At 38.0% G+C, this 19,352-nt stretch overlaps 2 protein-coding genes across 4 annotated transcripts in view; both read left to right on the top strand.

The window, feature by feature from the left end:
* Window positions 1-8,753, top strand: part of LOC131326661 (uncharacterized) — a 35,584-nt gene extending 26,831 nt beyond the window's left edge. For 2 of the 3 annotated variants that reach the window (XM_058359516.1, XM_058359515.1), the window contains exon 3: window positions 911-8,753. In XM_058359516.1, the coding sequence (XP_058215499.1) occupies window positions 922-2,892 (1,971 nt within the window). In that variant the 5' untranslated portion in view covers window positions 911-921 and the 3' untranslated portion in view covers window positions 2,893-8,753. Of the gene's footprint in view, window positions 1-17 lie in introns of those variants that run through there. The other variant, XR_009200071.1, reaches the window with a different exon arrangement.
* The window catches only part of LOC131326664 (uncharacterized), a 37,180-nt gene that overhangs the window by 14,168 nt on the left and 3,660 nt on the right, over window positions 1-19,352 (top strand). The window lies entirely within an intron of this gene.

Genomic DNA, 19,352 nt, shown 5'->3' with positions numbered 1-19,352 from the left:
GAGAATTATTTTGCCTTACGGTTGTTTTAGTTTATTGACATTTTAGTTTCCACTTTCCAGTTTAAGTTTTAGTTCAGTTTGTTCTTGTTTTAAGTTTTGTGGGGAGTGATAGCGTGAAGGGTAGGATGGATAAAACTTGAACCTCGGTCCTAGCGTGAGAGTTCATATCTTGCGTTTTGATGAAAATTTAAGCAACTTTATGTGCTATGTGGGGTCTATTGCGTGACATGCTTAATCCCATTTAATGTAATTCGTAGATATGGTCACCATAGCAGAGCAGAGCATTACTTATGGTCACCATAGCAGTACTTATGTCCATCTAGTACTCTAATGTGACCACTTTAACATAGCCCTTTGTCAAGTATTCCTAATATAACTTTTTTTGCCGATTAAAAAAAGAAGAAGAATAAGCTCTTTTTGAAAGTGGCACGCTGGCACCTTAAAATACTCTAAAGTTAACCCCGATAGGCTGACCTAGATTTTGGGACTTAGGGTTTGCTTCTTTGTAAGTTCTCAAGTTTGAACCTCTTAGACCATCCACAACAGCTTAATAGAAACCAAAAAGTTGCTAAAGTTAGCAATATTTGCTCAAATAAGTGATCACATTAAAATAACTCAGCAATCCCTTAGTCACTAACCAAAATTTTGTCATTAGATAAACAAAACTATCAACCTTTTCACATTAACCAAATTTAATGAACCCAACATCTCCTCAATCAAGTACACACCAGTAAACTTGTACTTGATTGAGGAGATGTTGGGTTCATTAAACCCAAAAAAAAAGGTTCGTTGAAAATGCTTTACAAAACTGTAATGTTGCATATGGTTACGTAAGTTGAACCTTAAACTTGTTTGCGTATCTTTCCTCTCTTTTTTTCCAAATGTAACTTTTTAAACTTTTGTGTTGAAGAGAAGTGTGTGATGGATCCAATTCCAGCATGGGTGAGGAGACTCTTGGATGTTTGGGATCTACGGATATTAGTTCTCCTCAGTCTCGCTTTACAGATCATCCTTTCACTATTTGGCAATCGCAGAAAGTACATATCGTCACCATGGATTAGTATCCTTGTTTGGTCGGCATATTTAATGGCCGACTGGGCAGCAACTGTTGCCCTTGGCAAGCTCTCAGATGCCCAAGGCGATAATGGCGACGTATTGAAGGCCATATGGGCACCTTTGCTTTTGCTACATCTTGGCGGGCCCGACACCATTACGGCATACTCTTTAGAAGATAATCATCTCTGGATGAGACACCTTTTCGGACTAGGGGTTCAATTTTCTGTTGCAGTCTACGTTATTCTTATGTCCTGGAAGCATTCATGGTTTTCAATTATGTCAATCCTGGGGTTAGTGGCGGGGTTGATCAAGTATGGAGAGAGATCTTGGGTTCTCTTGTCGGTGAGCCGTGATAAATCCGGGGAAATTGTGCCGTTTACCAGAGCGTCAAATCTTGGCAATAATAATGACCCATGGGAGAATAAAAGTTCTATAACTGTTCTATGTGTTGCCCATAGATATGTCAGGGTATTTAAGAAATTTATGGAGTTTTATGATGTCGACTCAAGTTGTGACAGTTTCTCTCAGGAAAAACCTCTAGAGTTTGGTGACATGAATTTTTTCTGGAAAGTCATAGAGGTTGAAATGGGGCTCATGTTCGATTTATTATACACAAAGACACCCATAAACTTTAGGAAGGTTGGATGGATTCTGCGCTGCATCACTTTCTCTTGTACAGTGACTGTGTTGATAGGATTAATCTCCCGACCCATTTCGATTGGGGATGATGGAGATAAATGGCACAAGGTCGATGTCGCCATCACAGAGGTTCTGGTTGTTGGAGCTCTGACTTTGGAGATTTACGCAATCATTGCGCTGTATTTATTCTCTGATTGGGCAATGCTTTGTCTAATTAAGCACAATATCGGCAAACAGATATTCCAGCTGAGGGAAAGAATTTCGTGGCTTTTCCTCCCGAAACAATACGGGTATAAAACGATAGGGCAAGTCAATCTAATTGAAGATTGGCTCAAAAACCATACTTCAGTCATCGAGCCAGATCGAGGTGTTGAATCGGATCAAAAGGTGGGTAGAAGAATGCTTCGATCGTTGATGGGGTTCAGAAGGTGGTTAGAAGAATACTTCAAGGACATGCTCAAGAAGTATGTACAGAAGAATACTTCGACCATTGTCCCTTCTCTTGTGTTTGAGCCGATTTTACATTGTTGTCAATGTTTGACTATGCCTGATCTACACCGTAGGAGAGCCATTGAAGAGGACCAGGTTTGGAAAGAATTCTTCGGCACGTCCTTGGAAGAGCAGATTATTTGCTTGCACATGGCAACAGAAATCTTCTACAACTTGGAAGCGGAATGGGACACTCGTGATGCAGCTGATCAAAACAGCAGGGATAGTATTTTGTCACAACACCACACAATGCCCCCCTCTAATTCGTCCTCGTCGTGGGAAGAAAATAGGGAACTATGTAGAACTCTATCAAACTACATGATGTATCTACTTCTTATGCGCCCTTCGTTTTTGCCTACGTCTGCAACCTACGATGTGATGAGAAACATTAACACCCCCCCAGACATGGATGGTGCACGAGATGCAAGGGCAGCTTGCCTTTATTTGTGGGAAACAGATGAGTTCGAAACGGATAAAATTGTTGAACAGGTAAAGAGTAAGCAGAAGGATGTGAGATGGGAAATGTTGAAGTTGGTGTGGGTGAGGATGTTATGCTACGCAGCAAGTAAGGGTCAGAGAAATGAGCATCTTCGACAGTTAACCCAAGGAGGCGAGTTTCTCACTTTCCTTTGGTTCTTTATACCACAATCTCAAATGTTCTCAGTTAGGCGGCCCCGTCCACATCCACCTCCACAGGCCCGGTCCTGAGATTTTCGGGGCCCTTGGCTAGTTTTAATAATGGAGCCTCTAAATATTTTGTATATGTATTAGTTGTTTGAAATGAGGACCAAGATTACCTTGTGTTGAAGTGGTAAATCTGGTCATGACATCGAGTCTCACCTACAACCGTTGGCTAACATATTTTGTACAAGTTATAAAAATATTGTTGGCTTTTAACAAGTCTGATCATGACTTGAACACATGACGTAGAGGTTAGTGCGCGAGCGTCTCAACAGTTCACAGAAAAACCAGGTGATCCTTGACATGTGTTCAGTGTTGGAAGTATACTTGAATTTCATTTGAGTGCTGTAAAGTTCTCGCTGTGATTGAGTTACCTTGAAGTTATGCTTTGTTTGAGGTACTGCAGCACAGTAGGAGCATTCTTTGTTAAGAAGAAGAAACAAGAAAAGAAAAAGAACATGAAGATAAGAATATCGCTTCTGTTCTGTGGCTTAAAGTTTCCAACATAAATTACCAAAAAGATGCTATTAAACCAACTTGGGAAATATAGAATGAACAAGAGGGAAAGGTATAATTTGCAATCTACAAGAGCTAGTACAACTTGCATTTCCAGTGTGGTACAAGACACTGATTTCACTATAACTAAGACTACACACCTAATCTCACCTTCATTTTGCACCAACTCGACTTTGTAATCTGTAAAGCAATTATTTCTTCCATTTTTGTACATGAATCAGCTGGGATTTCCACATTGACTCTTTTTCAGATTCTGTGAACCTAATTTTGCTCCTGATTTTTAACTCTTGAGATGATGAGAGACATCCTCTGAGCGTGAAGCCCTGAACATCACAACTTGAGTATACTGAAGACAATATATGCTGTGTGGAGAGCCTTTTTTGTCTTTTAAGTTAGTTATGATTTTACTTGTATACTCCGTGTTTACAAAGCTTCTGCACATATTGGCGTGTTTCTACAGGAGTACTAACCAAAAGGTAACCATGTCAAGTATTCGCTTTGGGAGTTCCGCTGGTAAGGTTTCTTTTCTGGGCATCAATCTTTATCACCGAACCAAGTTCCAAGCAAGAAATTTGTTCCCTCCAAAGTAAGTTGATCCCTATTTCACTTTCCGAGTAATATTCCAGCTAAAATCTCCAAGCAAGGAATTGTTTTCTCGATCTTTCCTTTCCTGTCCTGTGAAGCATTTTGTTCCTATATATACGAGTGGGAGGCGCAATATGTAGAGCACCTTTTGTCTTATTGTTTTCAAGTCATCACAGTTTCAACTTTCAACTCATCACAGACTAGTAGGCTACACTACAGGTAAGGTTTTCACATTATTGCAAGATAATTATTTTGCCTTAAGGTTGTTTAAGTTTATTGCCATTTTAGTTTACACTTCCCAGTTTTTATATTTCCAGTTTAAGTGTTAGTTCAGTTTCTGCTTGTTTTAAGTTTTGTGGAGAGTGTTAGGATCGAAGCACACACTCACACGATTCACGAGTATATCAGTAAAGAAAACGACACAGCAATATACATGGTTTCTCAAAACCGGGTATATCCACGGGAGCGAGAGAGCAATCTTTTTTTAATGATCATAGTACATAGGGTTTTACAATAGAGCATGTTTATACCTACTCTATTCTTGCCCTAATAACACTGTACCATACTGTGGAGTGCTACGCCCCCCGCACCCCCCAAATTACGGAACGGCCTAGTCTAGTTTGGATCCGTGATGGGCCAATTGCTTCGCTCCGTTCCGTTGTGCTCTGTTCCACTACACTCGCAACTAGCCCTTATTGATAAAATTTCTCGGTACGTCTCACACATGAGCCACAAGTTCCAATAGAGAGTGATAGCGTAAAAGATAGGATAGATAAAACTTGAACCTTAGTCCTAGCGTGAAAGGTCATATCTTTGAGAAAAAAAGTACCTTGACAAAAGCCTTGCGATGGAAACTATCGGACAACCACAAATAATCAGCCTTGGGGGTTGAAAAAATAACAGGATGATTAAATAATTTAGGATGACCACATGTGGATATAAATATTTTGGACGAACAATAAATTTGCACCCTGGCGCTTTCATAGCAATGTTTGTTTGGACCCCTTCACTTTAATTGGTACATTGTTATCCCAAGTATGCAAAGTTTTTACCCTTTCTAATGAACTTTTAAGTACCACATTGAGTAGTACTAATTATTATTATTATTATTTTTATATTTTTTTTGGTAAACACATTGAGTACTATTTGATACATCACCATAAGACCAATCACATGCCTTAAGTGTATGGGTTAATTACAAGTTGGCTCGGATTAAATTTGAGCCATTCGTGCCAAAATGGATGGTATCGGCTGAACTACAACCCAGTAGTGCGGTTGTGCACTCCAGGACTTTCAAATCCAAGTTACAAGAGGACATGGGCTGCTTCATCAGATGATAGGTATAAATCATGTTAGGAATTAGGATAAGTACTGCACTTGTACTGCCTCACTGGCTTGCTTTCCGGTCTTGGTTTCCCCCGATCTAGCGGTGGTGGTGGTGGGCTAATAATTTTAGGGTTTAGTTTATGTCCGTTAGGGTCTGTTTATGTGCTTTTGTAACCTGAATTTTGCTCTCGGTCTCGTCGTGGTCTCGTGGGTTCGGCTTGGTTGGCATGTGTCCTCGTGACTGAGCTCGCCGTGACAGCAAGGGCTTGCCCCGGAGTGGTGTCCTTTGCTCCTGGCTGCGAGGGGTCATAGATTTAATCGGTGATTCGTCGCGCTATGAGCCGGCCGGCGACGTGTTTAGAGGGCAGTTCCGTGGAGGTTACTGGAGATTGCATCAGTGTTTCGTACCTATGGTTTGAGTTGGATTTCCTATGGATACTCTACTACCAAGTTGAAGATGGACCCTATGCCGACACCTAGTGTTGGTCTGCTTTGGTGGTACGCATAGTAGAGCCTGTAGCCTGTAGCGCTTTCAGCAGTTACTCGTGTCTTAGATGTTGGTAGTTGGTTCATTCCTATTAATATTGTGATGTAATCTTTGCCTTCGGACTTTGAATGAAATATGCAATTGCCAGTTGATAAAAGAAAAAGAAGAAGAAGTACTGCACTTGTATGTTCCATTTGATGGCACTTTATATGCACCAACTTTATGTGCTATCATGTGGGGTCTATTGCGTGACATGTTTAATTCCATTTAAGGCCCTAGCTCAAACTGTAAGCAAATATAATTCATAGATATGGTCACCATTTCGTTAACCATGTCCAATTAGTATTCAAATGTGATCACCTTAACATATCCCTTTGGGGTTTGATTCCTCCAAAAGTTAGCAATGTGTGCTCAAGAATGTCAAAATTAGCAGTCTCTTAACCACTAACTAAATTTTGGTCATTGAATAACCAAAACTAGTAACCTTTCACAATAACCAAATTTAATTCAATCAAATATTACACCATCATCACACGAAAACACAGTCTCTCTCTCTCTCTCTCCAAGAACTTTTTTTTTTCAAAATTTTATACACGAACACTGTTTTCAAAAAATTATTTTAAAATACAATTTCAAAAACTTGTAATTTTTTTTTCAAAATCTGTATCGCTTCATAAAAGAAAACTGTTTTTTAGTTGTAATAATTTTTTTTATTAGTTCAAAAACTATTTTAAAAAGTTATTTTCTATGTTCTCAATTTTTAATTTCTTTTAGTTCAAAAAAGTGATATCATAAGTTTTGGTTATCCAATTTTTATTATGCCAGCGTTAACATATATATTATTAACTTTAGCAAGCCCTTAAATGGATAATCAAAATGTGATGTGATAACTTTTGGTTAGGACCTTGGATGCTCTTAGGTGTTATTCACTCCTTTGGGGCCAGTCCTTATAGCCCTTATTCTAGCTTAAGTTGAGACCTCCGCAAATGGGAGGTGGAATTGGTTCTTCAGGGATCAGTCTAGGTGCGAGCAAGCTAGCACTGATACCTGAGTTTTAAAAAAAAACTCTAAAGTTAGTTTAGGAGCAAGAATTGTTTTTGTCCATTCTTAAAGATCTTAGGTTTTACAAAACTGTACGTAATATTGCATATGGTTAAGTAAGTTGAACCTAGGATTAAAAAAAAAAAAAGTAAGTTGAACCTTAAACTTGTTTGTATATCTTTCCCTTCTTTTCTTTTTTTTTTTCATATGTAACCTTTTAAACTTATATGTTGAAGAGAAGTGTGTGATGGCTCCAATTCTTGCATGGGTGAGGACACTTTGGAATGCGTGGGATATACAGCTACTAGTTCTCCTAAGTCTTGTTTTGCAGATCATCCTTACCCTCTTTGGCAATCGCAGAAAGTACATATCGTCACCATGGATTCATATCCTTATTTGGTCAGCCTATTTAACGGCTGACTGGGTAGCAACTATTGCCTTAGGCAAACTCTTAGATCCCCAAGTCAATTATGACAATGGCGGCAACGCGTTGAGGGCCATTTGGGCACCTTTGTTGTTGCTACATATATCTTGGCGGTCTTGACACAATTACGGCTTTCTCATTGGAAGATAATCATCTGAGACACCTTTTCGGACTAGTGGTTCAATTTTTTGTAGTAGTTTATGTTATTTTCAAGTCGTGGAAACATTCTTGGTTTTCATTCATGTCAATCCCAGCATTAGTGGCTGGATTTATCAAGTACGGGGAGAGAACATGGGTTCTCTTGTTAGTGAGCCGTGATAAATCCGGAGAAATTATGCCGTTTGGCAATGTAGGCGGAGGATCAAATCTCGGCAATAATAGCACGTTGGAGGATAAAAATTCAATACACGTTTTATGTTTTGCCCATACTTGTGTCAAGGCATTTAAGAGATATACACAGTTTTATGACATGGGGAATAACGAGTTCGTTGTGGGCTTGGAACTTCGTGACCTTGATGACATTAGCCTGTTGTGGAATGCCATAGAAGTTGAAATGGGGCTCAGCTCATGTTCGATTTATTATACACAAAGGTATCCATGAACTTTAGGAAGGGAGGATGATGTATTCTGCGTTGCTTCACTTTCTCGTGTACGGTGGCTGTGTTGATAGGATTAAGCCTCCGACTTGGAGAAGATGGAGAGAAATGGGATAAGGAAACATTCTTCAACGAGCCTTGGGATCAGCAAATTCATTGCTTGCACCTGGCAACAGAAATCTGCTACAATTTGAAAATGGAATGGGATAGTACTGTATCACAACACACAATAGTACAGCTCCCCTCTAGTTCGTCGCCGTCATCGTGGGAAGAAAACAGAAAACTATGCAGAATTCTGTCTCGTTACATCATGTATCTAGTTCTTATGCACACTTCGTTGTTGCCTACTTTCGCGTCAGAAGATTATATTCGCAACCAAATCCAAGGTTGGAAATCATTCTCCGAAGCCAAAGGTGCGCGAGATGTAAGGGGGACAGCTTGCCAATATTTGTGGGAAACAGATGCCTTAAAAGTGCGTAAAATTGTCGACCACGTAAAGAGTAAATTACACAAGGACGAGAGATGGGAAATGTTGAAGTTGGTGTGGGTGAGGGTGCTATGCCACACAGCGAGTAAGGGTCAGAGAAACGAGCATCTTCGACAGTTGAGCCAAGGAGGCGAGTTTCTCACTTTCCTTTGGTTCTTGATACCACAAGCTCTTTTGGTGAAATACGTGCGAGGACGTCCTTGAACCATGATAATCGGTTCCACACTCATTAATACCGTTCAAGTTACCTTTCATGCCAATCTTTTTATTTATATTGTTTAATTTCTTCCATGTATACTGTAAACTTGTGAAATAAACGTTCTGATTTGATAAGAAAGCTGTGACCGTGAGAGTTCCCTTGTGATAATTAAGCATTGTTGTCAGAACCAAATTTTATTTTCTAATTTGATATTTTCAATTTAAATTTATTTGTTGTCATTGCTGTATCTAATCACTTGCATGTGATTTTAGGTGCATGGGCTCCTAAAGAGAGTAATCCCATTGATGACGTGAGTTTAGTGGGTACCCTCTTGGACTAATATTTAGTTGGGCATCTCAAACATTGGCTTCAAATTTGGGAATGTCAACTAGATTTTGAATTTGCATGTTCTTTGGATTTTGAATTTGCAAAGAGATTGTTTTTTAAATAAATGAAAGCTTCAGGAAAAGAAGAAATTAAGTGAACCAATTGTGTTTTTTTCCCTAGATTTTGATTGGGTTAGAAAAATAGAAAGAAAGTATGCTTTCCAAACTTTAATTATTTGGCCCACTTGAAGAAGAGGGTCTGCTGTGACCAAGGCACAACAAGGGTATTTTTTCCATACTCACCTTCATGATTGGAAAAGTTCATCTAGTCCAGCTCGTCGAGTTGATCATCGAAATAAAAAATAAAATTGATTAGATGTCGTTTGCCGTAGATTTGAATACATTTATCTCGCAACACATATTTAAAAGGGCAAATTTTCGTAGTTATCCCTGTAGTTTTACGGTTGTCTCACTTTCGTCCATCTAGTTTCAAAGTGCTCCAATTTCATCCCTGTAGTTTGTTTTACGTTCCAAATTGGTAAAATCGTTAACACCGTTAACGAAACTAACGGAAAAAAAAAGTATTCTAATTTTCAATCTGTTTGAATCGGGGCGAAGATCTTATTTTTTTGATCATTTTATCCTAAATGATCGTAATGAATTTTTGGCTCTAAGGCCTTTCAAAAAAATCAAATTGACTAGATGTCGTTTGCCATAAATTTGAATACATTTATCTCAGCAACACGTATTGAAAATTACATAAGCAAATCAATTTGTCTAAGAAAATGTTTTAGAATTACACATTTTTTGATTTTCGACCAATTTAACTTTTTTCTTGTATGATCGTTTTTAGAATTACGCATTTCTTGATTTTCGATCGACCAATATTTTAATTTTTTTCTTGTACGATCGACTTACCAATTCAATGAAATATACATCCCAGATTAATTCAATGAGACCCGACCCCGAGTAAGCCCAATTAAGCTTGCTACCAGTAACCAGAGTGAAACGAAATTCTAACTTTGGCCACTATTTCAAAGTATTGTGACAACAGTGGGAAGGAGATGATGATTTTAAGTTAATTGTGGAATACGCCAACAACGAATTATCTCATGGGAAATGAGATACAGAGAATATTTTTGCTACGGCTTCCGTCCTTATTTTAGCTATAGAGAATATTTTTTCTCTCAATAAATCTACATTGTCTCTTTTTACTTTTTAGGTAATGCGTCTCTATTCTTTTGGCATCAAAGAAGAACATCATATATATAAATGAGAAGAAAAATTACAAGGGTTTATCAATGACAAAACAAAACACAACTGTGCTATCGTCTAAGATAGATGGCGCCCATGACATGCGAAGTTCTTGGAGCCTAAAGAACAAAACTTAGTGTGAATACATAGAAAACAACATAAAGAAAAATAAAAACAGGACAACCAAACAGCTCCCCATCGCCCCCGCCAGGAGCAAGCCTCAAGAACATAGACCAAGGACGCTCCAACAGTACCTCCAATGCCTTCCAATCGTCAAGACGCAGCCATCGCCTAAAACACGGCAAAACTGCTGGCCGGATCACACCCATATTTAACGGTGGCCGACACAGATCAATTAGCCACAACATAGCACAACCGCACCACATCAACTTGCAAAACAGATATGCATGCAAAACATAACAGAATAGAACAGAAAACAATCGGATCAGTTGGGGAAGGGGAGAACAAAGAGGGGGAACCAAATCCGATCGGAAAGGGGAGAAGGAAGAGGGACACAAAAGACAACTGATTGAACGGGGAAAAGGGAGATAAGAAAGGGGAGTCAATCGGCTGTTGCTTTGGGAAAACCCCCGACGCTCGACGGGGAGGGGCGGACAGAAAAGGGAAGTCGAGCAATCGGAGAAAAGGATGCATGCATAGCCGGAACGGCTGAAGAAGAGGCTGGGCTCCAAACGGAGATGGACGAACCCATGACAACATGATCGGAAAAAGAAGCTAAACGGAGCACGCCGGAGCAACAAAACTCGCCGGAGGCAGAGAGAGCTGGATGGGTACTTATTTAGAGAGAGAGAGAGAGGAGGGGGGAGAAGCCGCCCCTCCCCCAAGCAAACCCTAGAGCTGTTCTAGAGCCGCGGCGGTTGGATTAATGAATTTTTTTTGCCATTCAAAAAAACAAATGATAGAGAAATATATTAACACTGGGAAGGATTTGCTGGAGGATTATAATTTTGTGCAGAATCCAGGGTGGGTGGAGGAGTTGACTTTGATGGTGAAGACGAAGCAGAAGGCTGAAATTCATGAGCTGAGCTCGTTTGGGTTTTAGTATTTGCCTGAGCTTTACTTGCAGCTAGCAGAAGGATTGGCTTTGAGTTTTGTGGTTTTGAAACAGAGATGATATGTTGTGGGGAGTCCTGCATTTCCCTTTCTTCCTCAAGTATGCTCGAGGACTCTGAAGTTTGTTCGATATTGCTGAAACTTTATTGTATCGTTTGTTGTTTATTCTACTCCTGGGTTCAGTACTAATGCAAGCATACTTGAATTTCATTGGAGCGCTATAAAGTTTTGGCTATGATTGAGTTACCTTGAAGTTATGCTATGTTACAGTAGGAGTGTTCTGTGTTAAGAAGAAGATACAAGAAAAGAAAAAAGAACACGGAGAAAAGAATATCGCATTCTGTTCCGTGGCTTAAGGTTTCCAACATAAATTACCAAAAAAGATGCTATTAAACCAACTTGGGAATATAGAATGAACAAGAGGGAAAGATATAATTTTGCAATCTACATGAGCTCTTACAACTTGCATTTCCAGTGTGGTACAAACTGATGCAGGGAAGCGTATAAGAAATTGAAGAACGATGCAACAAGGACAATCACAAACACGGTGGTTTAGAGAACTCTCTCTAGACTCTTTTTAATATTCAATAATCAACAACCCCAGCCCTAAGGCGAACAACCGAATATATATGTAGCAACTCTAACCCTAGAAAGCGTAAAGTAACAATACCGAAATTATTATAGACCCATAAAATAGAGGAAAAAATAAGACTTCTGAAAAAAGAACGGACTGAAAACGGAGTTTCCTACGGAAAGTTATAAGTGAAACAATAATGGCCCAAAAACAGAATGAAGGCCCGTTCGGAGGCCTAAACGGTCCCAGACGGCTATAAAACACACGGCACATGGCCAAAGGGCATGTGTTCTGACCGTTGGGCCGTTTCGGATCGAAGGCAAGCAGGCTCGACGCCAAATTCCACGGGCAAATAATTATGACTTTGCCACCCGAGGCTTGAAACGCCGAAGGTGGTACTCCTCCTCCTGGGCTATTGCATCACTATCCATGATCTTTCCACTTCCCGAAGCTGATGCCTCAACCCCCGAAGAAGAATTAGCTGCCTTATCATTACATCCTTGCATGTTTACATTTATTAGCTGTAATGCTCTCTCTTCTGTCCCAATAGCCTTTTCAGCTTCCACATTTGTTCCGCCACACCTCCTCAACAATTTCCACCTCATTTTCCAACTCAGCTTTGTCTTCTTCCTCATTCAAAATTTGAACTGCAGATTGACAAGGGTTATAACCTGATTAATCGTCAACATTATGGTTGTAGATATGAGTACATTTCCAACTGTGAAGGCGATACTGTTTAAAGAATTAATCTTGACAAATAGAGATGACTTCCCCCCAAAGTTGCCCTATCTTGGAGAAGGTAGAGGCCGGCATTCCATACATTTGTTCATGTTTTACTTGCATACTCCGTGTTTACAAAGCTAGCTTCTCGCATATTGGCATGTTTCTACGGAAACCAATTGGCATTTTTCAAAAGAAAATAAATATGCATAAACTGAGCTCTGTCTTGAATACTAACGAAAAGGTATCCATGTCAAGTAAAATTCACGTTAGTTACGGTTTTTTTTCCGAGCATCAATCTTTTTACTGAAAACCAATTCACAAGCAAATAATTTGTTCCCTCCTAAGTCAGTTGGTTGGAAGCAAGTAATTTGTTCCTTATTTTACTTTCCAAGGAGTAATATTCCAGCTAAAATTTCCAAGCAAGGAATTGTTTCTCTTTCTTTTACTGTCCTGTGGAACACTTTATTTCTCTCTCTCTCTCTCTCTCTCTCTCTCTCTCTCTCTCTCTCTCTCTCTCTCTCTCTCTATATATATATATATATATATATATATATATATATATATATATATATATGATTGGGAGGTGCAATAGGTAGAGCACCTTATTTCTTCTTGTTTTCAAGTCATCACAGGCCGGCTAGTAGCTACATTACGGGTAAGGTCTTACATTCTTACAAGAGAATTATTTTTCCTTACGATCGTTTTACGGGTAAGGTCTTAAATTTCCAGTTTTTGTGCTAGTTTTTACATTTTGTGGGGAGTGATAGCGCAGAGGGAAGCATGAATAAAACTCAAACCTCGGTCATACCTTTGAGAAAAGCCTTGCCTTTTGAATGAAACCGATATTGGACTACCACAAATGATCAGCTCCTGGGGGTTTAACATAAGGACAGTGTGATCAAGTTATGAGGACCACGTATAGACGATTGATGTAATGCCGTACCAAATATATTTATTCAAACTAGATATATAATTATTACTACTCCCCCAATGATAATCTCTTAGCACCTTTTTGTTCCTAACGATTGGAAATATTGCAAGTAAATATTAAAACATGTACGTACTCCATATGGGAGAATTTGTATCCATCAAAGAACCTAGAAAGTATGCAACAAGCCCTGTCCAGACTTAATTATGTTTTAAGGAGCTCGCTCTCTCTCTCTCTCTCTCTCTCTCTCTCTCTCTCTCTCTCTCTCTCTCTCTCACACACACACACACACACACACACACAAATTTTTTCCCTTTATGCTTTCAAAATCATGGTTAGTGGAGAATGTATAATGTTCACTTATTTGGATGCACAAGAGTAGCATATTATGTTATGCTATGTTATGTTTTTAGTTTGTAAATTTTGGAGTACTGCATGGTTTGATTAGTTTTAATTTGAAAGTTTTCTATGTTTATATAGGTATCACCAATACTTCAATTGAACATAAAACTTTCAACGCATATCATCGAATTCAGGTAACAACCTTTCTACATTTATCTTTGATAATTTCTGATATTTTTCTACATGTATCTTTTTCTATTCTAGCTTGTATTAATTGTTGGGTTCCATGACTGTCTTTTGTAATTATATGTTCGGATGAATATCTAAAATGTTTTAGAGGTATAGAGTTGTCTTTACAATATCAAAGTGTACGTTTAGCTAGGTTCAATTGTTTTTTATTTTTACTTTTATCAGCAATAGAATTTTATTAAATCGACAAAAGGGTACATCGAAAAAACCAAACTTCAAATATAAGGAAAACTTGAAGGGGCTCTTCCAAACCGGTCCCTTTTTGTGTGATTGTACCCGTTTAGGCCCACTCCCAAACATGTGCATCCTTCATAGGCCCTTTTCCTAAATCACACGAGCTCTCCTTAGATTAACATTAAGAAAATTATTCAATGCAAAGGGAACATTGCATTGTGGTGTACAACATATATATATAATTGGTTAATGTTGTGGGACTCTTGACTTTCTGTTAGTTATTTTATGGACAATTGACATGTGGCATTTAATAAGTGATTGGAAATATATTGCAAAATCACCAAATAATATCTTCTAATCATCTTTTCTCTCTCTTCACAATTATAAAACGAGAGCTTTGGCCAGGAGTCCATAGTATATGGACTTATAATGCAATAAGGACATCTATAGTTTCTGTACTGGCTCCAGGACTTCTGTCACTGGTTTTCCAAAAACACCCTTAACTCATAAAACACGCCCAAATATTAAAATAAACCCAGGCTAGAGAGAGGCAGAGATCTGTTGATTTCTACGGACCAGAGAAGAGGTGGCAACGGTGGATATATAGTGTCGGTGGCGAGGTGAGGCGATTCTGGATGCCGGAGATGAGGACTGAGAAGGAGTCGCCGGAGCCTTTTATGGGAGATGAAGTTGTTCCGCAATCGCCGGCGGCGAAACGCCGTCATGTGGGGTGGCTCATCTTCTTCTTTAGAGCCAAACGGCTTGGGCTGAAGTTGGCCGGCCGGCTTCACTTCAGAAGTTCTCAAATTCGGACATTTTTTAGAACCACCATGGATGATTCTTATACTCTATAGTTTTGAGAAATGAAAGTGAGCAATGGCCTTTTGTCTTCCAAAGATTGACTGTGAGGTCTTCCGCAAAAGAGCACAGAGAACAAGGGTGGATGGCAGGAAGTGGAAAGAGGACAAAGTTCTCTTGGGAAGTACAATAACTTTTTAGAGCTTACTATGGTACAACCACCACAACCCTTTTACCATATAATTCAATTTACTATGATTTCCCAATTAATGCAATTTAGTTTTTCACACAGAAAAAAAAAAAAAAAAACTACTGTATATCTTTTGGTTGCCATGTTTCTTTTTGTTCCTATATTTTTTGTATATTTTACATTTATAGTAAGCTTACATTATTATTTTTTCTTTTAGGCAACCGTAAAAAATGAAACACATATGTTCGCTAGGACAGATAACCTTATGTGTCAATCTTTTTGGGATAAAGAGTATAGATTTGAATAGATAACTAAATCTGTTAATTTTATTACGATTATACAAAATACAGAATTCGCAGAGTTGACCTTATTTATTGGTCTTTCTGAAAAAAATAGATAATATGAATTTGGATAGATAACATTATTTGTCAGTCTTTTGGGGATAATAAAGAGTATAGATTTCGATAGATAACCATATCGATTGATTTTATTGTGATCATACAGAGTACATAATTAGCAAAGATAATCATATTTGTTGGTCTTTTTGAAACAATATAGAGTATAATTTGAACTGATAACCATATCTGTTGATTTTATTACGATAATAAAATTTAAAAACAAACTACAAAAAAGGTGCCAAACTCTCAGATAATGTTAATTGTGTTAATTTATTCTTTGTATCTTGTACAAAATAAAAAATAATATTATCTATTATGATATATTCATTTATTATTTTCAAAATAAAATAATAGATAATGTTATCAGTGTCAATCTATTCTTTTCTGGAAATATCAAAGAAAAGTCCTAAAAGCATACTCCAGACCTTTTCATAGATATTTTTTTTTAAAAAGGTAAAAATTATTTTTTATCTTTTTTGATTTCTCTTGTCGACAAAAAATAAAACACTTATGTTTGTTAGGACAGATAACCTTATTTCTCAATCTTTTTGGGATAAAGAATTCATAGAGTTGAACTTATCTATTGATCTTTCTGGAAAAAAATAGATAGTGTAAATTTGGATAGATAACCTTATTTGTCAATACTTTGGAAATAATAAAGAGTATAGATTTGGATAGATAACTATATCGATTGATTTTCTTGTGATTTTATCGATTGATTTTATTGTGCTTTTACAGAGTACATAATTCGCAAAGATAATCATATCTGTTGATCTTTTTGAAAAAATACAAAGTATAGATAATGTTATCAGTGCCAATCTATTCTTTTCTAGAAATATCAAAATACTAGTGACACGTTTGCAGACAAGTGCAGACAACTTTAACCCAATGGGGACCAGTTCACACCTTTGTTGGAATCAAAATACTAGTGACACATCAATTTGCCACACCCCAATAACACCTCTCTCACATATAAGTGGGTTCCATTAAAAGACAAGTGCAGACAACGTTAACCGAATGGGGACCGGTTCACACCTTTGCTGGAACTAAAATACTAGTGACACATCTCTTTGCCACACCTCAATAACACCTCTCACATATAAGTGGGTTCCATTGAAATGAGACCTACATGTATATGAGAGGAGTGTGGTTGGACTGTGGCAAAGAGATGTATCCTAGCATCTCTCTTGATGGAATTATTTTTCCAGCTAAAAAGTTACAGTGGTAACTATACTACTTTAACCTTGCCGGCTGAATAGGAGTGGCAACTGTCTCATCTCTTGTTCCCTTCCCTCTCTCTACTTTCTATCTTTTCCCTTCTCTCCCCTCATACTCTCATCTCTGAATTCCATCTCTTCTTTTCTCCCCAGTCATTTATCTTCAATTAAGAAATGATCCTACCACCAACACAACCTCTGGTGCTATCACAATGTCTTCTCCACTGCCGTAACATCTTCCCGATTGAGCAGCCACAGTTGGGTGTCTCCCTCGATTGGAAAACCACATGACCTCCTTGGCCATCAAGTAGCAACAGACAAAACAAAGCAAATTACTTAACAATTGGAGAATTTGCCATGGCCACACTGTGGCAACGATTGGATTTTGTCTCCGATGAAGTATTCCGTCAAAAAATTCGCAATCAGAGAATTTATTGGTGAATTCGACCGTGTTAGTGAGCTTTGGCAGAGAATTGAGGATTTTCATCTTCGGGCCATTGTTCGCCAGCGGCGGAGGAGATAATCATCTGCTTGAACTCGTCAGACATGATGAGTGGCTCCGCGGCCATCTACTTGAACTCGTTGGCCTGGGTGTCGCCGGTGCCGCTACCAAATGCAGAACACCCTCTGCGTCAGGGAGTTGTCGAAATTTGTTTGCTTTCTGTTCCGTGCGCAGTCTGTTTTTCAAATGAGAGACGCGTGCTGCAGGGCATTTTTGTCAATACAAGGATCGTAGACTTCAAAACAATTTGATTAATGGACTCTACACCTTGCGACAACTGAACCTGGGCTAAGTGCCGTATTTGGCCACTTCTTTTGGACTGTTGCCCAATTTTCTGTTATAAAACCCCTTTATAACACTACCAGGTGTTAATACGCACATAGTATATATACTTACATAATGTGTATATATTATTACTAGTTAAAACATGAAACCATTATAACTTTTTTTGTACTTATCCGATTTGGAAAAAAAATATTTCTGAAATCTAATCGATGATATCTTTTAAACAAAATCCATACTGAATGTGAAATTATGTACACATAAAAAAAGTTATTTACACACACAAATGTAGAATTCACACCCGACAAGACAAAATTCAAATCCACTGAATGCATAATTCACTCCCCTTTACACAATTCACATATACCAAAAAGATAGATTTCTTTTTCTTTTTCTTTTCACGGCAAAAAATAGAATTCACACCCTCCCAAATACAGGATTCACTTCCCCCCAAAAAAAAAAAAAATTTGACAGCATTCACACTCCCAAATGCAAAATTCACACTCTTAAAATACATAACTCACGCCTGAAAATACACTGTTTATACAACTCACAGTAAACAATTCACGCCCAAAAAATTCAAAATTCACACCCTCTAAAATGCAGAATTCACACCCCATCTATATAAGTCACGCCTCAATAATACAAATTCACACCCTCTAAAAAGACCCAATTCACAACCCCATAAAAGACAGAAATCACACTCCTCTATGCAATTTACTAGCCAAAACACACAATTCACACCCCCTAAATGGATAATTTTTACACCCCTTCTATACATTTTACACTCCAAAAAATACACAATTCACACTCTAAAATGCAGAATTTACACCCTTTAAAAAGATCGAATTCACACCGCCAAAAAGAAAGAGTTCCCACTCTCTAAATACAGAATTCACAGCCTACTACACAAATCACTATCCAAAATACACAATTCACATCTCTAAATGCAAGATTTTCACACTCCATAACATAATTCACACCCCAAAAAATTACACAATCCTTACCCCTTAAAGAATTCACACCCTACTAAAAAAAAATTCTATACATAATTTCGTATTCAATATGAATCTTATTTGATAGATATCATCGAGTAGGTCCTAAAAATATAAATTTTATAAAAAAAGAATATATATATATATATATATATATATATATATATGTAATAAAAGTTATAGCATTTTTAAGTTTGTAATAAAAAAAAATAACATAATATGTATATCCACATCATCATGGGTCAACATCAAGCACATGTTTCATTGTTCGGCAACGCGCCAAGACTTATATATCTAAGAATGAAATACAATAAAGGGCTTACATGAGACAAAACACAAAAAATGGGGGCGGCCTGAAATTTTCCCAAACTTGAATCATAGAGAAGACCATAAGATAAAAAAAATACATCCAAGGATAGATTGAAAGAACCATTAGGATAATCAGTGGATGCATCCAAAAGCCATGCTCAAAGCCAAACCATATCCAAATACAACCGCAAATGCTTCAAGGAGAACAAATGGGTTCACCGTTCACATCCGAAAGAAATACAGCAGCAAAATCCAATTGGCATCAGCAGCAATAGCACCATTCGAGGTAGGAAGAATCCTTCCCAACCAATAACAAGCAGATTTTGGAACTTCATGAGGATTCAGCAACACCAATCAGCAGCCCCTCAACATCATGTGAATCTCATCAAAACGAAAATTCCAAATATACCAGCAAATGAAACACCAGCTTCAAAAATGATAAAGAGTACCCTCTGAGCCCTCCTAAACCCTCCAAACCTTTGGAGATGAAA

This window comes from Rhododendron vialii, chromosome 5a (assembly GCF_030253575.1).
Source record: "Rhododendron vialii isolate Sample 1 chromosome 5a, ASM3025357v1".
In the NCBI taxonomy this organism is placed as follows: domain Eukaryota; kingdom Viridiplantae; phylum Streptophyta; class Magnoliopsida; order Ericales; family Ericaceae; genus Rhododendron; species Rhododendron vialii.
The sequence above is the reverse complement of the archived record's forward strand: the minus strand, read 5'-3'. Positions and strand labels throughout refer to the sequence as shown.